Source organism: Euleptes europaea, chromosome 7, assembly GCF_029931775.1.
Source record: "Euleptes europaea isolate rEulEur1 chromosome 7, rEulEur1.hap1, whole genome shotgun sequence".
NCBI lineage: Eukaryota > Metazoa > Chordata > Lepidosauria > Squamata > Sphaerodactylidae > Euleptes > Euleptes europaea.
The window spans coordinates 80575114-80598425 of NC_079318.1; the positions used below are offsets into that span (position 1 = coordinate 80575114).

Below are 23312 nucleotides of genomic sequence, written 5' to 3' on the forward strand. Positions count from 1 at the left end.
AGCAAGCATGCAAAATCACAGCTGAGCGTGAACTATGCACACGCAAGCTGCATAACAGGAACGAAGGAGCAGGCGTGTGGAATGTCTCCTTTTGCATCGGTACCGTGAACAGGCATTTGAAAGGTCGCATTTATAAAAAGAGCTTTGAGCTGGCCAAAATCGACCCTGCATAAATGGCCTAATACTACAGACCTACTCGGCTACCCTCTAGAGCAGCGCTTCTCAACCTTTTTGTTCCATTCCCCCCTCTCACCATTGTTCAGAATATAATTCCCCCCTTCCCAAGATTAAAAAAAAAAAAACCCTACAATTTTACAAAATATTGTCGAAGGCTTTCACGGTCATTGGTTCTCGTAGGTTATCCGGGCTGGGTAACCGTGGTCTTGGTATTTTCTTTCCTGACGTTTCGCCCGCAGCTGTGGCCGGCATCTTCAGAGGAGTAACACTGAAGGACAGGGTCTCTCAGTGTCAAGTGTGTAGGAAGAGTAATATATAGTCAGAAAGGCGTTGGGGTTGAGCTGAATTTTACAGATTGCACATAATCTACAGGACACCACACTTTGCTGAACAGTGGTCCCAACTCCTCCATAGGAACCCTAAAATTCCTCCCTGGGAATTGTGAGAAGCCCCGCTCTAGAGGAATCAGGGCTGGTGGGTTTTCATTAATCCGGATTAAAAAAGCTCCTCGCGCGCCCGCGGCGGGCGGCCCCGCTAATCGCGCGCTGGACGGGGTCCAAAAAACGCCGCCGCCGCAACAACAGCCGCTCCTCCTCCGCGCCTGCAGGCCTTGGCCAGCCCCTCCCTCCCCAGCCCTCCCCCCCCCCACCCGTCCCGTCCGCGCGCAGATTGCTTCGCCGGCGCGCGCAGCGCCGCCTCCCGCCCCTCTCCCTTCCCCGGGGGTGGGTGGGGGGCTGCCGCGTTCTCCCCTCTCGCCCCCTCGCGCTCCTTCGGCGCAGGCGCACTCTCCAAAGCGGGCACCTGCTTCCCCGTGCGTTTGCAGCGGCCGGTCCCGTTATCCCGAGGAAGGAGGGAAGGGGGAGGCCGGCAGGATGCGCTGCTGTCGCTGCAGCGGCGGCTGAGGGAGGCCGGACGGAGATGCTGCCGCCGCCGCCCCCGCCGCCGCCGGCGCGCCCTGGCTGGAGGTGAGCGCGCGCCTCGGGGGAGCCCCCCTCCTCCGTGCGCCCCGGCGATGTTCCCGGCCCGCGAGGCGGCGGCGGCCCCGGCGAGCCCGGAGGCGGCCCGGTCGGCGGCCGAGCCGAGCGACGCGGAGCTGGGCGGCTGCAGCAAGGAGGAGCTGGTGCGGCGGCTGCGCCACGAGGAGGCCGAGAAGCTGGCGGCGCTGGTGCAGCGCGGCCGCCTCATCCAGGGCGTCAACCGGCAGCTGCAGGAGCACCTGCGCGAGATCCGCGAGCTGAAGGCCGTCAACGGGCGGCTGCAGGCCGAGAACCGCGAGCTGCGCGACCTGTGCTGCTTCCTCGACGAGGACCGCCTGAAGGCCAAGCGCCTGGCGCGCCACTGGCAGCTCTTCGGCCACCACGCGGCGCAGGTGCTGCGCGACGAGGTGGCCGCCTGCCTGCGCCAGCTGGCCGGCCTGGAGGGCCTGCAGGAGCGCCTGGCCCAGGACAACCTGCAGCTCAAGGAGCTCTGCCTGGCCCTCGAGGACGAGTGCGCCGCCGCCGCCGCCGCCCGCCCCGACGCCAGCCCCAGCCCCGGCGCCTGCTCCTCCGCCGAGCTCAGCCTGCCCTGCGGGCCCCGCGACCTGGGCGACGGCAGCTCCAGCACCGGCAGCGTCGGCAGCCCCGACCAGCTGCACTCCGCCTGCTCCCCCGACGACTAGCCAGCAGGGCCCGGGGGAAATGGACGGGAGCCGCGCCGCGCGCAGCAGACCTCTCTCGCTCGTCCTCCCGTCGTCGAGAAAGCCTCCCGCCCCATCCCAGGAGCTGAAACGGGAGGATCGGGGGGAGGTGGTGGCGTGGGAACCTATGGGCTACCTCTGGTGGTGGCATGCGAACTTATGGGCTGTATCTGCGCCCTGCTGAACGCAGCAAGCATTGGAGGTGACGCTGAACTCGGTTTGCAAAGCCACAATGCAAGGCGGGAAGCAAAGTGCTGATAAAGGTTACAGAGACACGGCTGTCCTAAGCCACTGTCTTGTGGACTTCCTGTGGATCAAAACGGGCGATGCTTCCCGATCTCCCTGACAAGTACTGAATGAACGGCTCTGGACCAGGGTGCGTTTCTTCCCAGCTGTTCTAGTGATGATGGGACCCTGTTCTGGCATGTTCAGATATTTCAGGAATATCCGCCAGGATTGGAGGCAGGCCTTTTGGAAGCACCGGATGTCTGCTGTTTATGATAGCAAGCTTTGTGATTTCACAGAACTCTTCATGTCTTCGCCATGAATGCAGTGGCCGTGGTTAGACTTGGGGAACCCCTCGGGCCATGAACTTCTCCCTGCTGACCTCAGTGATGAGGGATCCAGAATGGAGTGCAGTTCTCTCCCCCCCCCCCACTGAATATCCCATACTCAAAGTACAGAGGGGCAGCAGTGTTATTTTGTTAAGCATCCAGTTTTTTTTTCAGTGTCTTTGGGCATCTTAAAGACGAACAGAAGGTTTCTGCCATAATAAATCTGCAAGCCTTTAAGGTACCACAAGATTCTTTTTTTTTTTAATGCACTGGATTGTGGGAGGGAAGAGGGGCAGAGAAGGCGGCATCAGCGACTCCAGCTGCCTGAAAGGAATTATATACCGGTGGGAGCAAAAGAAAAGGAGGAATTTTTAACATTGTACGATTGATGTTATGGGGGGGGCACTTGAATTTGGCTGGTGATTTTCAGCTGGATTTGGGGGAGGGAACAGGAGACTGGATTGTACAGAGAGCTTCTTTCAGACCTCTGCTCTGTTGCATTCTTTTATCCTACCCCACTTGTGGTTTTAATACCACGTGTAGAAATCCTGCATCCCAAACCCCACCCATGATGGAGCGCCTCCTTGGAACTAAAGCTAGCATGAGGCGGCTTGCTGTAAAGGGCAAGAGGCTCCCACCTCTTGAACAACTGCAGCCAAACTGTTTTAAGAATATCATGTGAGAGGAGAATCCTAGATGAAATGACTGCCCCTCTCACAATACTTGAAGGAACTTATATAGGGGTCAGGGCCTCCGGAGTAATGGCTCCCCAATTATTAGAGAGTGCCCTCCTCATCCCTAGGGAATAAGTGGGAGGCAGGGGGCATAAGCAAACATAAGAAGAGCCCTGCTAAATCAGACTAGTGGTCCATCCATTCCAGGATCCAGTTTCACACAGTGGCTGCCCAGTTGCCCTGGAGGGCTAACAAACGGCATAGAGAGCCCAAGGCTTTCCGGTCTTATTCTGCCTCTTAGCACTGGGTTTCAGATGCTTGCTAGATCTGTATGTGGAGGTTCCCTTTACTCACCGGGGCTTGTAGCCAATGTCGGATCTCTCTTGCATGAATCTGTCTAAGCCCCTCTTAAAACCATCCTATCTTCAAGCCCCTGTTAAAGCCATCATTGTATCCCCTGGCAATGAATTCCATAGTAATTACTCATTGAGTAAAGAAATATTTTCTGTTGTCTGACCAGAATCTGTTGCCCATCATTGAGTGCCCCTACATTCTGTTATTATCAGGGCTGGAGAAAAGGTCCTCTCTATCCAATTGCTCTGCCTCATGCATAATTATATAAATCTGATTGCCCTCCTCTGCACTTTTCCCAGCTCTGCAATATATTTCCTGCAGTATGGAGACCAGACATCTCTCTCCCTGCTGCTAGGATTCTGTTTGGGTTGAGATTTTCAAAGATGGCAGTCCTGGGGGGTGGGGAATCCTTCACTTGAGCTGCAGGGCATATGGCTGGATATTTGCCGGAACTGAATGGGTGTACCTATGAAGTATAAGATTTATTTCTGAGCGAGGCTACTGTGTCAGTCACACACAGAGGACGCAAAACTGTTGGATGCCTTTTATCAGACAAACTGCTGTTGGTAAAAGGAGTACGTTTTTGGCCTGCACTGAACTCTTCTTGTGGTCAACGAAACGTGATTGGAAGCCAAGTGAATCAGCCACTGTATTGTTTTCTAGAGACAACCTTGGATAGCAGGAAACTGAGGCCTGGGAAACTGCTTCCTGTTCCCCCTCAAGGACTCCAAGATCTATCTTCCAGGATACAGACAGACCTGGGGTGGGGGCAATATCCTGTTGTCTTGCAGGTTGGGGGATGCAACGGGTGACTATTAATGTCTGCTACCTCAAAACTGGAAGGAGGGCAAAAGAGTCCCCAAAAAGTGTGGGGGCTAGAAATCTCTTGGGGAGTCATGATTAAATGTTTTAAATTGTAGCTGGGGGAGGGGGAATCACTTTCACCTTCTGAAAGTGTCTGGCTTCTGGAGTGGGCGGGTGCCTTAAACTCTGCAATTATCAGCAAGCTCCTTATTTACCCTCCGGTGGCTCTAATCTGGGGATTAACCCTTTAGCACTCAGTGGTCCTTCATTTGCAAACTGAGTGGTGCAGGGCCTGGAAACTGGTGTGAGAGCAGGCTGAGGTTGCTCAGTGGGGATTGTGCGTTCTGCATATGCTCCGGGGCACTTTGTTCCAAACACTAAAAGGAGGATTTTGTTGGCTTGAACAATGATGGTGGGGAGAATTCCCCATGATTTATCCATCTGAACTTTAAAAATTGTCCTAGAGAGGGAAAAAAGATATATTTTGTTGACAAAGTGAGCTGTAGAATCTGTATTCTTGCAAACACTGGGAAGGATGAGGAAAGAAATGGATGCTGAGATTCTTTATTTCTGTGCTAAACTTAATAGTGATGTGTTGGGGTTAGGAAGAGGCAGCCAGCCATGGTGAAGTGGGGGGACAGGACAAGGGAGAAGACAGATTTGTTTGTTTTTTACTCCACTCTTCTATAACTTTGGCTGATTATCTGTGATTAATGGCCCCTTTAAAAGCAGGCAACAGATTAAAAATGTTTTTTTAAAATATATTGAATACAATTTATCCAAAATATCAAGGGACAGAATGCATCCTCTGCAAACATACCATGCATCATAAATTGTGGAACTCCCTGCCCCAGGATGTGGTGATGGCTGCCAACTTGGAAGGCTCTAAGAGGGGAGTGGACATGTTCATGGAGGATAGGGCTATCCATGGCTACTGGTCAAAATACTAGCCATGATGCATACCTCTTCTCTCCTGTATCGGAAGAGCATGCCTATTATATTAGGTGCTGTAGAACACCGGAAGGATAATGCTGCTGCAGTCGTATTGTTTGTGGGCTTCCTAGAGGCACCTGGTTGGCCACTGTGTGAACAGACTGCTGGACTCGATGGGCCTTGGCCTGATCCAGCATGGCTTTTCTTATATTCTTATCATTGTTAAAAGCCCCCCCCCCTTTGTAATTCTTGTTTTGTTTGTATGCAGATTTCATGGATTAAAAACCATATGATTGATTTAATAGCCCAACCCTATGCAGGATCACTTAGCAGGCTGAGTTGCAAAGGCCTTTCACCAAAGGAAAGATGCACAGGGTGCTGCATTGTACACATTTCTGTAGTTATGTGTCAACAATCGGGAGCACAGAGTTACTGGGCAGTGGGGCAGGGGTAGCTATTCCACAGAAGAAAGGTATCTTGCAAATTAAACGCAGGCCCTCACTTTACCCACAAAGGTCAGTATGTAAAACTAGTAGCACAACACTTCTGCTGGACTGTAGCTTCTTGATCCTGGAACTGTTTTGATGATATTCTACACGCGGTATGGGGGGAAATGTGACCTAAAGCACAGGTCTTATTGATAACTTAGTGGTTATGTGGATCTTGGCTGATTTGCTAAGTTCAGCCTCTTACTTGGCTAGTGGGCCTCTCTTCACTCCTAGGAGCACGCCTGGCTGAGAACCGGAATGTGGAACTACGGCAAAATTGAGCGCGGGGAGGCCCCTTGGGCTACTTCCGGCCCAGCCAAATTGCAGACAAAAGGGCTCCAGTCCAGGAAGCAGGTGTCCAGATCCTGGCTCCTTGATAACACACAGCCAAAATCAACAAAACCTGGACATGTACTCTGTGCCCTGGCTTACTAGGAGCTGGCCCTCCCCAGGCTGAAAAGGAAGAGGGGGTCATCTCTGCTGTTTTACTCTGCTGGGATATAGGAGGGGCTTCAAGTAGTGACCGTAATCCATTCTCATGGCTAACAGCCAAAAGAGCAGAGGTGGTTTACCATTGCCTGCCTCTGCGTAGCAACCCTGGACTGCCTTGGTGGTCTCCCTTCCAAGTACTAACCAGGGCTGACCCTGCTTAGCTTTGGAGCTGTGGCAATCTCAAGCTGGTCTGTCATTAACATGGGAAGGAATACTGAGATGTTATGAAACTGGGAGGGGGTGGTCATTATACCCACCTTGATCCCTGTTGGCATCAAGGAAGGGATGCTCTACGTGCTCAAGACACATGTTAATATTTGATGGGCAAGTATTAAAAATACTCTAATCTCTCACCCACACCTCAGAGTGTCGGAATAGGATCTGAGAGACCCAGGTTCAAATCCCTGCTCTGCCATGGAAATTGCTGGGTGACCTTAGGCCAGTCACATACTCTCAGCCTAACCTACCTCACAGGGCTGTTGTGAGGATAAAATGGAGGAGAGGAGAACTATGAAGCAGCTTTAGGTCCCCATTTTGGAGAGAGGTGGGGAATGAATGAAGGAAAGTAACTTTTAAAAAAATGTCTTCCTGAGGCATGGAGAGAAGCAGTTTGGGCTATACAGCTATTATTTTATTTATTTTAAACATTTCTAGGCCACTTTTCCGCCCAAGTAGGGCCCCAAGGCAGTAAACATTAAAACATTTCAACATTATGGAATTTAAAATAAAGTACATATAAAACAATTTTGTAAAAATATATAAACACAAATAGAACACCAAAACCGGGGAGGCAAGGACAGTTATTGGGGGTATGCAAAAGAAAACAAGAAGGTCTTCACCCAGTGGCAGAAGACACTGATAGAGGCAAGTGAAGCTCCCTAGGTTCCAAAATTTTGGTGCCACAATTAAGAAGGCCCTTTCTTAGGACACCACCCACCTAGCCTCTGTGGCCAGAGTGGACAGGTAGGATCATACGGGAGAAGTAGCTCCTTAAGGCATGCTGGCTTCAAGCCATAAAGCAGGGGTCCCCAGTATGGTGCCTGTGGGTACCACGGCATTCACCAAGTGTTTCCAGGAAGTGGGTAGGGCTTTTGCCCATCAAGGCTTCTGACTGGCTGTGCAGATTTATTTAAATGTTGCTTTGGCAGCAGCGGCCAACACAGCACAAGGATCTGCTCTCTTTGACTGAAGTTAAGCCGTGGCAGTCATTTTGTGGCTGGCCCCGCCTCCTGCGGCAGCTGTTTTGTGGCTGTGCCCGCCGTGCCGTGTCAGAATTCCAAAAGTGCTCAAAAAGGTTGGGCACCCAAACCGCATTAGGGCTTGAAAGGTCAATATCAGCACCTTGAATTGGGTCTGGAAGCAAATCGGGAGGAAGTGTAGATGGAACAAGACTGGAAGGATATGGTCCCTGTGACCCACTCCAGTTAACATTCTGGTTGCAGCGTTCTGTGCCAGCTGTAGCTTCTGGACAGTATTCGAGGGAATCTCCCTGCTTTGTTTCCTAGCTTTTCCCTACACACTGACCCAGTACTTCCATATTTTTAAAGTTCTTTTTAATCCACAAGGATTAGATACTTAACTTTTGTTTAAGGAAACCCACAATTTTCAGTTTATATAGCTATACTGTGTGCGTGTTAAATGCCGTCAAGTCGCTTCCGACTCATGGCGACCCTATGAATCAAAGTCCTCCAAAATGTCCTGTCTTTGACAGCCTTGCTCAGGTCTTGCAAACTGAGGGTCGTGGCTTCCTTTATTGAGTCCATCCATCTCTTGTTGGGTCTTCCTCTTCTCCTGCTGCCCTCCACTTTTCCTAGCATGGTTTTCTTCTTCTAGTGACTCTTGCAGCTATACTACAACAAGGTATTCCAGTTCCCACATAAGTTGCTTCTCCCCCCCCCCCAAAAAAAAAGATCTCTTCCATAAAATACATGTTGCTAGTGTTAAGTGCGAGGTTTAGCTGCCTCCCTCTCCAGAGCAATTCAACATGGTTTATACAGATTCACAGAGGATCCCCCTTCTAACCTTTTCCCCCTCCCCTCCACACAATTAACAGCTCTTCTGCAGCTGTTTCAGACCTTACAGCATGATTTTGGAGAACAAAGTTCTGTCTTCAGTGTGCTATTTTTATTAACCCGTTTCTCGGAAATCTTTGTTGACAAAGACCTGCAGTCCAGTCAAAATGGCTGCCACAGTCTCAGATCCGCAGAGGATTCGTAACACATAAGTACTCTTGGGTGGTAATTCGTCACCTAATTATTTTCACAAGGAATAACTTGGGGGGAATACAAGTTTACAATAAAAAAATATTTCTCTACATTCGACCAGCTCCACACTCGGGAGAGGTTCTTGACACGTAAAAGATACCCCACCTCATCCAGGAGGCTGTAGGTAATTCTGGCTGTGAAACTGTGAATATAGGAGTCAGATGTGGAGGGACCAGGCTAGCGGGGTGTGGGGGGGAGAGGGGTGATTTATGGGATCTCCTTTGAACATGAGATGGGTGTAATGGTAGTTTCAGAAGGCAAAAGACATGGAATGAATATATATATATATATATATATATATCTCAAAAAGTGAATGACTTATGGCCAGAGTTCTACTGCTCTGGGAGGCATGCTTTTTCCTCTTCCAAGTAAGCAATCGCCTGAAAGATCCTGAGGACCGGCAACTTGACTAGTACCTGGATGCAGAATCGGGAGCAAGAAGCCTTGTCAAGTCCTGGGATCAGCAGGGAAAGCAAGACTTCCCTAATGAGGAGGAGGCAGCCAGAAGAATTCTGGAGCGCAGCAAAAGCAATCCAGAGCAGAAGAGGGAACGGCCTGCAAGCCCAGGAGGGGGAGAGGCGGCCGAGTCCCTCAGAGCGCCAGCAAGGTCGGGGAATTGAGCGAATCAGAGGAGTGGTCCCCGCTGCTACTGCGCCGGTGGGCAGACGAGCAGGGCTCGTGAGAGAAGCCAGAGCTGGAGGGCCCCTCGGGGTCGCCCGGGGCAGGGTAGGTGAAGATCAGGCTGGGGGTGAAGGGGGTGAGAGAAGGTGTGGCGATCAGGGTGGGGGTGTGCAGCGCCTCTGGCTCCAGGATACCCCCCGTGGGGGGCAAAGTGATGCAGGGGGGCGGCAGAGCAGCTCGTTGGGGGGCTCTGCGGCCTGGCGGGGACTCTGGCTTGGCCGGGAGGGGGGCTGAGGCTGCTGGCCTCTGGCTTTTCTCCTCTTCGTCGTCACCCGAGGAGTCCTCCGGGACTTTGCAGACCGGGCGGTGGGCTTCTAGGACCAGCTCCAGGCGCTCCTTCTGTTTCTGTAGCTCCGCGATCTCCTTCTGCAGGGTGGACTGCTCCGACTCCAGTTCATCTGTCTCCTTGGGAGAAACGGATACAAAAATAGGACATTCAGATTAATGGCTGGAGAGCTGGGACCTAGCATTGCCAGGTCTCTCTTCGTCATCGGCGGGAGGTTTTCGGGGCAGAGCCTGAGGAGGGCGGGGTTTGGGGAGGGGAGGGACTTCAATGCCATAGAATCCAATTGCCAAAGTGGCCATTTTCTCCAGGTGAACTGATCTCTATTTGCTGGAGATCAGTTGTAATAGCAGGAGATCTCCAGTTAGTACCTGGAGGTTGGCAACCCTACTGGTACCCCAGCTACCGGCCAGTGCTTAGCTAGGAAGCCCGTGGTCCAGGGGCTGCTAGGAGTGTCAGTGGCTGAAAGACATAATTAATCAGCCCATTCAGAGAACCTGCCAGCAGTTTTCCAGACGGAAACTTTTTTGATATAATTTTAATTTAATCTTGCCCAGTCTCCTCTGTCAAAACTATGCACACTGTAAGCTCTGTAGGGCAGGGACCAGTCTTTCCTCCTTAAGTTGTCTCCAGAGCAGCCTGGACGTTGCTGGAGGCCCTGCCTGCTGGTCACTGCCACCAGTCAGCAGTCCAGTGGTGGCCCACACTGCCCTCCCAGTACTAGAGGCTCACTTACTGCTTGCAAGGAGTCTGTCAGCTCTTTCCGGCGGTTCCGGCATTTTGCAGCTGCCAGTTTGTTCCTCTCCCGCCGCAATCGACGGCGCTCCTCCTCTTCTGGCGTTAGCTATAGAGAGATGAGCACATCAGTCAACCAAGATGGGTCACAAAACTATTATCTGCACCCCATTATCTGCCAACGTGGTGTGGTGGTTAAGAGCGGTGGTTTGGAGCAGTGGACTCTGATCTGGAGAACCGGGTTTGATTCCCCCACTCCTCCACGTGAGCGGCGGAGGCTGATGTGAACTGGATTTGTTTCCCCACTCCTACACAAGAAGCCATCTGGGTGACCTTGGGCTAGTCACAGCTCTCTCAGCCCCACCTACCTCATAGGGTGTCTGTTGTGGGGAGGGGAAGGGAAGGTGACTGTAAGCTGGTTTGAGTCTCCCTTAAGAGGTAGAGGAAGTCGGCATATAAAAAACAACTCTTCTTCTTTGCCCCCTTTGGCCATTGTACACTTCAAGACCATCCCCATCAGGACTTGTGAGAATCTTTCTAGCCTAAAAGGGGAGCCAGGGATGGGAACTGGGGTGTAGAGGGGGCAAGGAAAAGTTTTCTGGGAGCCAGAGTTTGACCTCTCTTACAAGGCTAGAGTGTGGCATTCAAAGATACACCAAAACACAAGCAGATCAACAGCGTCCAAGTAGCCATGGCTGCTCCCCCATATCATAAATGGCAGAGCTTTTAGGCCAGAACTTCTAGGTCTGAAGGAATTACGGCAGTAAGTACAGACCAAAATACTTCTTAAAATGCACAATTAACCTGTGGAACTCACTGGCCCATTACAGTATAGTCCACTAGTTTAGATATGCAAGATTCGAGTCCAGTCGCACCTTAAAAACCAATGAGATTGCCAGGGTATAAGCTTTCAAGAATCAAAGCTCTTTGTCAGACATGTCAGATACATGACAAAGGGAACGTTCACTCTTGAAAGTTTATAACCTGGAAGTCTCATTGGTCTTTAAGGTGCTACTGGATTCGAATCTTGATCTACTATAGACCAACAAGGCTACCTACCTGAAACTAACTTCGATGTGTTGTTGTTGTTTTTAAGTTCAAACTTAAGGATGACAGGTTCATCAACAGCTAAGTGGAGCCTCCAGGTGCAGGGGTAATATACCCCAGAATATAATTTGCTAGGGAATAAGTAGGGGAGGGTTATCTCCTTCATATCCTGCCTGGTGTACATTCTGGAGGCATTGTGCTGGCCCCTCTTAAGAACAGAGGTGCTGAACCAGCTGGAGCTATGGTCGGATCCTGCAGGGCTCCTTACATTCTTAGAATTTCCCCCAAGAGGTCTTTGAGCCGTAATACTTTCCATTTTAGAAGTTTAGCAGTACCGGTAATTGCAAAACCAGAGCTAGTAGTTCTAAATCAGTCTCTTCAGTCCAGGAGTCCACAAAGTAGAGCCCACGGGCACCATGGCACCTGTGAACACCTATCCTGGTGCCTGCCAAGTATTTTAAGAAAATGGATGGGACCAGGTGGGGCTTTTACCCAGCAAGGATTCTGATTGGCCTTTGGACATTCGATTGGGTGGACAGATTTTAAAAACGTTACTTTGAGAGTAGCTAGCCCGGCTTCCTGAAGCAGCCGTTTAGTAGCCGTGCCCCGCCAGGCTGTGTCAGAATTCCAAAGGTGCCCGCAAGCTCAAAAAAGTTGGGCACCTCCGCTTTAGTCTGTCAAAGAAGCCACCTGCCCGGTACTGGAGGACCAGACAATGTTGCTGGTGGACACTAGAGGGCGGACTTGCCACACACAAAATGCCCTTAATCCCTCAACAGAAAATAGCATTGGAAAAGAGAAAGAACTCCTGGATACCACCTGTTCTCCTGGCGGAGGAGGAGTTGGTTTTTATATGCCAACTTTCCCTACCTTTTAAGGAAGAATCAAACCAGTTTACAATCACCTTCCCTTCCCCACAACAGACACCCTGTGAGGTAGGTGGGGCTAAGAGAGTGACTAGCCCAAGGTCACTCAGCTGGCTTCGCGTGTAGGAGTGGGGAAACAAATCCAGTTAACCAGATTAGCCTCCGCCACTCATGTGGAGGAGTGGGGGAATCCAACCCGGTTCTCCAGATCAGAGTCCACCACTCCAAGGTGCAGTTCAACAGGCACTTTCCAGCTCTATGATTCTATATTTTTTACAGTAAGAGTAGCTCAGCGGTGGAATCGGCTGCCTAGGGAGGTGGTGAGCTCCCCCTCATGGGCAGTCTTCAAGCAGCGTCTGGACAAACACTTATCAGGGATGCTCTAGGCTGATCCTGCAATGAGCAGAGGGTTGGACTAGATGGCTTATATGGCCCCTTCCAGCTCTATGATTCTATAACTGCTGCCATCTCCATTTCACAAAAAGCAGCAGCACCCAAATCGGTGCCTCTCAGGGCCATGAAAGGCACACAAGCCCTACCATTAGATAAAAAGTTGGCCACCCCTATACCCAAAGTGGTACAGTACCTTTGCCCCACCAAGTCACTTTACAAATAACTCTCGCTTGCAGTGCTATAGGAAAGGCACTCCGCGTATTCTCAACGTCTCTCTTCATTGTTCTGCACATTCTAGGGATTTGGAGGCCTGTCTTAGAGGAAGGCCTCTTATTTTTATGTATTTGTTCACATTATTTATAGTCTGCCTTTCTCACTGGGACTCAAGGCAGACCACACAGAGTAAGTCAATACAATCAACAAAGTAGGGCATCCATAGACAATGAAATAGAATCTGACTTGTAGAAATCTGGAAGCAACAAGAGATCTGAAAACAGAGGTGAAGCACAGAATAATGATTAGCAATTACTTTTGATCTGCTCTATCAGGAATGGCAGAAAGAAGAAGAGTTGGTTTTTACATGCAGACTTTCTCTACCGCTTAAGGGAGACTTAAACTGGCTTACAATCACCTTCCCTTCCCCTCCCCACAACAGACACCCTGTGAGGTAGGTGAGGCTGAGAGAGCTCTAAGAGAGCTGTGACTAGCCCAAGGTCACCCAGCTGGCTTTGTGTAGAGGAATGGGGAAACAAATCCAGTTCACCAGATTAGCCTCCGCCGCTCATGTGGAGGAGCGCGGAATCAAACCCAGTTCTCCAGATCAGAGTCCACTGCTCCAAACCACCGCTCTTAACCACTACACCACGCTGGCTCACTTAGAACATTAAAAAAAAAAATTAACCACACCACACGGACAGAGGAAAAAAATTAAATGTTCTTCAACAGCCTTCCCTGGAATGAAATAACTAATAATTTCCTTCTCCCAGATACTCACATGATCTGAATGACGCCTCCGGGAAGTTAGGATGGGGCACGCGGAGCGGATCACGCCAGGTCGAATTCCAGCCAAAGCGGCCAAGTCACGTGGGCAGCGGTAGGGCCGTGGATACGGGGGGATTCCCGGAGAGGCACCCATCAGTGTGGGTTGGACCATCCACTGGAGATCGTGGCTGGTGGTGACGGTGTTGAGACTAGGGACCAAGCCACCACTGCTACTAGGTCCTGCCCCCGGATCAGATGGGTACTTCTGCTGGAAGAAGAAGAGTTGGTTTTTATATCCTGCTTTTCTCTACCGAAAGGAATCTCCAAGCAGCTTACAATTCCCCCCATCCACCCCTGCACAACAGGCACCTTGTGAGGTAGGTGAGGCTGAGAGAGTTCTGAGAGAACTGTGACTGGCCCAAAGGTCACCCAGCAGACTGCATGTGGAGGAGTGGGGAATTGAACCCGGGTCGCCAGATTAGAGTCCGTCGCTCTTAACCACTACACCACACTGGCTCTCAAGAGAGGCAGAGGGTTAGCAACAGCATTCTTGTGTCCGAGCGGAGAGATGTGCAGACATCTACGGCTGCATGGAAGCCAGAGCCCCCTAATCTATGCACAACCGGCCTGCAATACCTCTGTCTTAAAGAAAAAGGCACTCTTCACATGTTCTGTAAAATTTAGGATAGCAGTAGGAGGGGCTGCCCCCTTGTGAATATTCTCCACTTCTCCCTGGCTTTGCAAGTTCTCATGTTTTCCCCTAAACGACCTTGCCTCCAACGATAAAACGGAGAAGGGGAAGAATGCTGTAAGCTACTTTGGGTCCCCACAGGGGGGAAAGGTGGGGTATAAATAAAACAAATAAATAAGCAACTTATTCTAAGAGAGACAGAAGGAAAAACACTGGGGTAGGATTCTACTGAATTGAAACCATTCTGTGAACTTAGGCAGATAGGGTTGCCAACCTCCAGGTACCAGCTGGAGATCTCCTGCTATTACAACTGATCTCCAGCCATCAAATCATAGCTGACTTATGGCAACCCTGTAGGGTTTTCAAGGAAAGAGACTTTCAGAGGTGGTTTGCTATTATTTATTTATTTATTGTTTCAATTTAATACCCCACTCTCCCCAGCATCACCCTGGTGTTTCTTGGAGGTCTCCCATCCAAATACTTGCCAGGGTCAAGGCGGAGTGTGTGTGGCTGGCCCAAGGTCACCCAGCAAGTTTCCATAGCAGAGTAGGGATTCAAACCTGGGTTTCAAAGATCCTAGTCTGACCCCTTAACACAGGGGTGTTGAATTCATTTGTTACGAGGGCCGGAAATGTCACTTGGTCGGGCTGGGCCATGCCTGGCCAGCCCAGATCGTGAGTGGGGGAGGATGGCTGCCTCGGCTGGCTCGCGGGCCAGATAAGAGCTCTCAAGGGGCCAGATCCGGCCCGTGGGCCTTGTCTTTGACACCCCTGCCTTAACCATTACACCCCGCTGGTTCTCCAGATGCAGGTAGATCATCTCAATTAGCAGACAGCTAGTGGGCCTGGTTCCTTGTGCAGGGTCCCTCTTTGCTGACCCCCCCATATCACAAGCATAGATGTGTCATGGGGTGGGGCTTGAAGCCTGACCAAAATTCCACAGCCTGGAAGCCCCAGCAGTGGCTGTGCCTGCAGATGCCACCAAGGGGCAGCCAGAGAGAAGTGACTCTTGAAATGAACTGGGAGGTGCTTTATGCAGAGTCAGACCATGGGTCCACCAACTCATCATCGTCTCCTCTGAAAGGCAGTGTCTCTCCATCCAAGGGGGGAAAATGTCTCCCCTCAACACCTGCTAGTTTCAGTGAGAGATGCCAAGGATCGAACCTGCAACCTTTTGCATGCCCCACCCTTCAAATTTCCCAGGGGAATTCCCCAGAGCAAGTGGCATTCAAATGCATGAGAGCTATGCCGCAGTGTGGGAAATCTTTCATGCCACTCCCATTCATTTAAGAATATCCAAAGAGCTGTACCATAGAGTTGGAAGGGGCTATACAGGCCAACTAGTCCAACCCCCTGCTTAATGCAGGATCAGCCTAGAGCAGGGGTCTGCAAACCGCGGCTCCCGAGCCGCATGCGGCTCTTTGGCCCGTTGAGTGCGGCTCTCCAAACTTGGTTCGGAGCCCCTGCTCTCGCGCCTGCTCGCGCCAGCAGCTGGGCTGCGGAGCCGGCGAGCCTGAGAGAGAGAGAGCGCGAGAGAGCAGGTGAGCGGGCGCGCTGTCTCTCCCCCCCCCCACCATGGAGAATGGCCGGGTCCCCCTTTCCCTTGCCCTCAATGGTTGGGAGGCTAAAGCCTCCCCTCTAGCCGCGCGATTGCTGGGCAGGCAGCTCGGCGGTTCCCGCCCCCCCCCCGCCTATCAGCTGTTGGGCGGGGTGGGCTTCCTTTGGTAGACCTGGCCTCCGGCTGAGTCCCATTGGGAGGCCATGTCTACCCACTGGCTTTCTTGGCAGTAGAACTGGACTCCAAGGAGGGGGGAAAGTCCCCCTTCAGAGGCCAGGTCTACCAATTGGCTTCTATGGGCCTCTGGAGGCCAGGTCTACTGCCAAGAAAGCCAATGGGTAGACCTGGCCTCCCAATGGGACTCAGCTGGAGGCCATGTCTATCCACTGGCTTTCTTGGCGGTAGACCTGGACTCTGAGGAGGGGAAAAAGTCCCCCTTCACAGGCCAGGTCTACCAATAGGCTTTTATGGCGGTAGACCAGGCCTCCAGACGAGGACTCCGGATAGGGAGGGGGAAATGGCAGGGACTTACAATTTAATCTTTATCAATACATAAGATATCAAGTTTTATTCAGTGTACCTATAGTTTAATTAAGACTTAAAACTTTAATTAAAGTTTATTAAGTTAATAAACAGTGTACCTACCAATATAGTTTTGGTTTAAGAAATTTGGCTCTCAAAAGAAATCTCAGTCGTTGTACTGTTGATATTTGGCTCTTTTGACTAATGAGTTTGCCGACCCCTTGTCTAGAGCATCCCTGACAAGCACTTGTCCAGCCTCTGCTTAAAGACTGCCAGTAAGGGGGAGCTCACCACCTCCCCAGGCAGCCGATTCCACTGTCGGACAACCCATACTGTAAAAATGTTTTTCCTAATATCTAGCCAGTACCTTTCTGCCAGCAATTTAAACCCCTTATTGCAAGTCCTATCCTCTGCTGCCAACAGGAACAGCTCCCTGCTCTCTTCTAAGTGACAGCCCTTCAGGTACTTAAAGAGAGTAATCATGTCTCCCCTCAACCTCCTCTTCTCCAGGTTAAACATTCCCAGCTCCCTCAGCCTTTCCCCTCATAGGGCTTGGTCTCCAGACCCCTGATCATCCTCGTCGCTCTCCTCTGCACCTGCTTGATTCTGTCCACATCCTTTTTGAAGTAAGGCCTCCAGAACTGCACCCAATAAGAACATAAGAAAGGCCCTGCTGGATCAGACCAAGGCCCATCAAGTCCAGCAGTCTGTTCACACAGTGGCCAACCAGGTGCCTCCAGGAGGCCCACAAACAAGACGACTGCAGCAGCACCATCCTGCCTGTGTTCCGCCGCACCCAAAATAATAGGCATGCTCCTCTGATACTAGAGAGAATAGGTACGCAGCATGACCAGTATCCATTCTAACTAATAGCCATGAATACCCCTCTCCTCCATGAATATGTCCGCTCCCCTCTTAAAGCCCTCCAAGCTGGCAGCCATCACCACATCCTGGGGCAGGGAGTTCCACAATTTAACTATGCGTTGTGTGAAAAAATATTTCCTTTTATCTGTTTTGAATCTCTCGCTCTCCAGCTTTAGCAGATGACCCCGTGTTCTAGTATTATGGGAGAGGGAGAAAAACTTCTCCCTGTCCACTCTCTCCAAACCATGCATAATTTTATAGACCTCTATCATGTCTTCCCTTAGCCGCCTTCTTTCCTAGCTAAACAGCCCTAAGCGTCCTAACAGCTCCCCATAGGACAGTTGCTCTAGTCCCTTAATCATTTTGGTCTGATACCACGTACAACCTGGTATCAGACCAAAGGTCCACCCAGTCCATCCAGTTTCCAGCAGTGGCCAGTCAGATGCCCCTGGAAGCCCACAATCTGGGCAAGGAGGCACTAGCCATCTCCTATGGCTGCCCACTCCAACACTAACGTAGCCAGAGTGGCATTTTACCATCTTCACCAGATCAGGCGGCTGGCGCCCTACCTCTCTCACCCTGACCTAGCCACAGTGATCCATGCAACGGTCCACCTCCAGATTAGACTACTGTAACTTGCTCTATGCAGGGCTGCCCTTAAGACTGACCTGGAAGCTTCATCTGGGCTAGTACGCAGTGGCGTGGGTCCTCATGGAGACCCCATGGAAAGCACATATTCGACCAGTGCTCTGCCAGCTGCACTGGCTCCTGATTGAGTACCAAATCAGGTTTAAGGTATTGGTACTGACCTTCCAATCCCGAAACGGTCTGGGACCTTCGTATCTGTGGGACCACCTCTCCCGATACACCCCCAAAGAGCAATTCTCTCAGCTGGTAAAAACTTACCAGTGATCCTTGGCCCGAAAAACATCCAGCTGTCCTCAACCAGGGCCGGGCCTTTCTCAGCTCTGGCCCCGGCCTGGTGGAATGCTCTGCCAAATGAGATCAGGGCCCTGAGGGATGTGAAGCAATTCCACAGGGCCTGTAAGACTGAGATGTTCCACCAGGCATATGGTTGAGGACAGTGACAGTTTCCATCTAAGGGCGCCTTGGATCTTTAAGTATGTATCATTTTAAATTGTATTTATTATTGGTTTTAATTACATATAAATATTGTAAGCCGCCCTGAGCCCAACCTGTTGGAAAAGGGCAGCATAAGAGTAATAAAACAATAAGTAATAATGGTAATAACATGAACACATGAAGCTGCCTTATAATGAATCAGACCTTTGGCTCATCAGAGTCAGTCTTGTCTACTCAGACCAGCAGTGGCTGTCCAGGGTCTCAGGTAGAGGTCTTTCACATCACCTACTTGCCTAGTCCCTAACTGGAGATAACGGGGATTGAACCTGGGACCTTCTGCATGCCAAGCAGATGCTCTACCACTGAGCCACAGGCCCTCCCCAGTTCAGTGGTATACTGCTTCTGTACATGGAGGTTCTACTTCACCATCATGGCTAATAGCCATTTCAATAAGCCTTGTGCACGAGAACCTTGTGGATTGGGACCTACATTGATTAGGGAAAAGAGGATGGAGCCATTTCTATCTTCCATCTCAGGCACCAATATGCCTTGGACCAAGCCTGCCTTCCCCGATGAGTTCAGTGGATGGAAAGAGCACTCTTTACATGCTCAGAAATATTGTCAGTTCCAGGGCAGAGATCTAGCAATGAACTCAGCCTACTGGGTAATTTGTTTATTCAAATATTTATACCCCACCTTTCCTCTTGGCTCAGTTCATAATTGAAGTTAATCTGTTCACAAGACAGATGAAAGCAGCCTTCCGGCTGCCTTGTACACTCCGTGCCCTCTTTGCCCCCTGGGCCCTTGACCTAATTCTCCAGTAGCCTCTGCCTTGCCCCCGAGCATCCGGGCACACCTTTGAAGAGTCACACCCTGGACAGCTGTGTGGGCGCTTGCGTCACTTTAACCTACCCACTGGGCGAGGCATTCAAACAAGCACAGAATTGACCTGCTGCCTGGGAAAGATTAACAGATGCCTCCGGCCAGGTAGAGGTGGGGCAGTTCCGATATCCCCCAAAAACCAGCTCCTTGCACAATCCAGCGTAGCCTGATGGGGGATGGCAGCTCAAACTCCTGGGTTCTCTTGCCAGGGTGGGGGAGGTGATCCAGAGATCACAGCAGGTCGACAGATCTGACTGCTCCCGTGTAAGTGGGATCTAACAGTTAACCATTGGGGGTGGGGGAGTAGTCAGAATGACAGTCTATCAGGGTCAGCCTGCCTCCTCCCGAGTAATATTGAGGCCTCCCTCACAGGGCTGTTGTAAGGATGGCCAAGACAGTGCACAGGAAATACTTTGAATATTTGAGGTGCACCTTTTAAATGCCGAGCCTTTATCATCGTGAAATATCTGAACCACTTAATATGCATTTCATTCATCCTAACAACAGCCCTTTAGGGTAAGGCTGTTTCCCAGGGTTGTTTCACAAGGGAGCAGAAATGCAAATGATGAGAAATCCTAGCTGGCACTGAAACCGGAGCCAAGGGAAAGGGGAGGGGCACCCCACCCTCCCCGTCTGCGGAGAGGGTGACTCTCTTCGGACTGACGACTGTTCTGATGAGTCACCTTGTTATGACAAAGCAGAAGATGACACAGCACAAAAGTCACAGCCCCTCCCATCCTGCCCCAACATATGACCCAGGTGTAAAGGAAGTCACTCGGCAGGGAAAACTCTCCCCCCTTTTAGTGCAGAGACCTGACAGGTAGAGGGACCTCAATTGACAGCGTAGGACGAGAGTTCTCTTAACGTCTCTTGGAAAAAAAGAATGCGGTGGGGAGAGTTTGTTTTCTGAAAAAATTATTTGCAACTGAAGAGATGCAGAAAATGGAAACATGCAGAAGTATATTTTTAAAATTGCAGTCACCCAGATAAAACTGATCTGGGGGGGGACAGAGGGGGCAACAGAGCATATGAGCCAGAAATATTTCTATTTGAGGGAGAGGAGCACCCATCCCGGTTCTAGGCCAAATGGGCCCTCTGCTCCCACTTACATACGGTCTTTTGTAGCAACCTGGTTTATTTCTGGATGCACAGGTAACTTATGGAACTCACTGCCACAAGGTGAGAGAGCCACTAGCTTAGATAGCTTTAAAAGGAGATTGTTCGACATTCATGGAGGCCTATCAACAGCTATTACTCATGTCAGTGAAATGGAACTTCCATGGAAAGAGACAGTACATCGGGGGGGGGGGGGATGAACAATACAGAAGGGCTTCCCAGCAGCATCTGACTGACCACCAGTGGAAACGATATGCTGGGCTACAGGCACCCTTGCTTTAATCCAGTGGGGCTCTTCCAGTTCTTAATTCTTCAGAGGGAGGAGGGAAAAACCATCTATGTCACTGATATCTCCAAGTCTTCAATATGCTACACAGCTTTTAAGACAAGGAAGATCCTCGGCACAGAGAAAGATGTTGTATAATGGTCAGATCAGTGGTTCTGAGCCTTTCACCCCCTGCCACCCCCCACCAAGTACACAGCATCATCATTAACTGCTCTCCAAGCCACACATTTTAAAAATCACAACATACAAGCAGCACTCCAGAGAAGACCACATTATTTCTATAGGTATATTTATGATATATGCATAAGATCTCAGGCATACACTCAAGGAGAGCCTTGGACCGGCCAGCCATCAGCCTACTCCATAGGGCTACCTTTGATTCCAATTTGCCATGTGCCACCTTTTAAGGGCCAGTGGGAGTAATCCAAAATTTTATCCTCTGGGTTGGGGTGATCAGCATTCAAAAACTCTCTTCCTCTGGCTGTCAGAAGCTATAGAAAGTGAGGAGGGGCGAACATCCCCAAATGCTCCCCATTTGCCCCCCAAAGTATTTAATATCCCCCGACATTCCTTCCAGATGGAAGAAAAAGAGAGGCAAGCTGGTCTGGCTGATGTATTATCTCCTACTGCATGGGTCAGACATCCCGTTCATTCTTTACACTGTGACCAAGCACATTTCAAATACCATCTTCTGTACAGAAACTCTGGTTTCCACCAGCTAGATCTAACAGGTAGACACCACTTCCCTGGAGAAGTAAAGGGCAGCAGTATAGACGTCCTGAAGACCCCCCCCTTTTCTTCCAAAAATCAGGGGTAGGACTCAGGAGCCCCACTGTCCAGATTCTCCTGCCATTTGCTCCCTTTCTCACTGTACCTGAAGCACCTTGAATTTTTAACACATGTTTGAAAACACCCCAAAATCAAATGAGCATATTTAAATCTCTCTTCTGCCTCACTGTGCTAGGTGACTTATAAAGTTACATAATCAAATAGGTTTATAATTAGGAATAAAACGATGTGAGCTCTCTTTCTCCCCCTCCCCACTGCTCCACTTTCAAAGAATTCAGTCGTCCTAACTACTAAAGGACATGCATTCCTTCTAACCGCTAGGCTCTGCTCTCTTCCCAGTGCTCACACTTCAGAGGGTCCAGTTGTCACATACCCCACAAGGGCTTCTACTCCCTGCATTCACCAATCTGTTCCTACATAAACCACACCTGGAATACCAGTGCCTCCTACTGGCCAGCTCTGGTATTATTCTCAAAGCTTGTATCACAAGAAAATATTTATCACCTACCAGGTGTTCTCTAAACCCAGCTCCAAAGGCTATAGCTTGGTTTTAGTTATTGTATGGTCCCTGCTTCCATTTAGTCTGAGAGTGGAAGCCTGTTTCCAAAATCAAGGCATACAGCAAGGAACAAATGTGCCTCTGAGCATGTATAGAATATTATTTTAAAATGGTACTGTAATCAAAAGTATTTCACAACTGAGAGATAATTATGTAAAAGAACAGACATATAAAATAGAGAAGAGGAACACAGACAGGCTAGCATATTTGGATAGGTCACAGACATGTAGAGTCATAGAGTTTTACAGAAATCCAAATGGTATTCAACTAAAATCTCTTTTAAAATTCAGTTGTAAATAGATTACACATTACCTTCACTGCTGATTCATCTCCCCCCCTCCCCCAACTCCGATTAGAGAAAAGGTCTCTTGGAAGAAATAATGGGGTTGCCAGTAAACTTCAGCACCTGTTTGAAAGTGCTTCCGATTTCTTCCGAGTTAGAAAAACCATCCTGGACAGTAACTGTGGAAGCATTAACTAATTCCATTTTCATCTTTCATTCCAGAAAGGAGCAGAGCTGGATCGGTGTGACAGACCACCCCAGGACCTACATTCAGCACCGCAGCCAGCACCTCGCTCGGGAGGACACGTGGGGGTGGGTGGGAAGAGTGGTGCGTAAAAAGGGGGGGAATGACAGAAGACAAAGTGCGTCTGAGCATGTACAGAGGGCGCCTGAGGAAAAAGCAGCCAGGCGGGTTGGGTTGAGCTACGAGATAGTATCTGATCTTCAGTACCTCTTATTTTAGGAATGAGAAATCAAGACCGAGCGGGGGGGGGGGAAACCCTTTACCTGTTGAGACGCTGGGCGAAAGGTGGGCGCGGGGTTCTGTAAGCGCTGCCGATGAGCTCCCGGAGCGGGTGGCCTGCCCGCTCCGTACTCCTTGAACATCTCAGCCCAGCCTACTGACTCTCCCGCGGTCTGAAGGAGCGCTTTCAGCGCGCCTAGATTTTTATGAATGGGAACTCCCGAGCACGTTACTCGCATTTTTGCTTCAGGGAAAGGGGGGGAGCTATTTCCATGCTGCCACTCCGCGAGCTTCTTTGCATGGGAAATCCCGCCCCCAAGACTCCATTGGATGAGCTGGCCCATCAAATATCACCACCCTCCGCACATACACGAACGGAGCTACAACGCAGTGAGTTCAGAAGCCGCTGACTTTTCTCAGTAAAGGGACGCTTGGTTCATTCCCTGGATGAGTCACGGGACTATGACGTAGATACCCTTAAATGGCATGATTGATTGCTGCCGAGAAAAGGATTCCCCGTTCGCTCAGGGGTTCGCCTGCGTGATAGAAACCCGGATTCCACCCCGAAAGCGGCTGGAGATAAGAGGCCAGTTGATAAGAGGCCGAGACAAAATTTCGAGAGACCTTTTTACCCGGAAAATCTGGGTCCCTCTAAGACCTCCCTCTGGGGCGGGGCTTGCTGCGCTTACCACCGCGCCGAGAACGAGGCACTCTGCACGTGCTCGGGAGCGCTCGTAGGGAACTGTATCGCAACCTTGGCGCGTTGATGCCGGGAGGGTGGGGAATAGCTGGTGATGACAGAGGGGAGAAAGC

General features: G+C 50.5%; 2 protein-coding genes across 2 annotated transcripts; one reads left to right on the top strand and one right to left on the bottom strand.

Moving 5' to 3' along the window:
- Nucleotides 1-1189: 1189 nt before the first annotated feature.
- CCDC85B (coiled-coil domain containing 85B) lies at nt 1190-1837 on the top strand. The gene has a single exon (XM_056852927.1). The coding sequence runs from the start codon at nt 1190-1192 to the stop codon at nt 1835-1837; it is 648 nt and encodes a 215-aa protein (XP_056708905.1).
- Nucleotides 1838-9009: 7172 nt separating this feature from the next.
- Nucleotides 9010-22642, bottom strand: FOSL1 (FOS like 1, AP-1 transcription factor subunit). The gene is made up of 4 exons (XM_056852926.1): nt 22544-22642; nt 13418-13669; nt 10119-10226; nt 9010-9504 (listed from the first exon to the last, which is right to left on the bottom strand). Exons 1-4 carry the CDS (start codon nt 22640-22642, stop codon nt 9010-9012), a joined length of 954 nt encoding a protein of 317 aa, XP_056708904.1.
- Between the last annotated feature and the right edge of the window lie 670 nt (nt 22643-23312).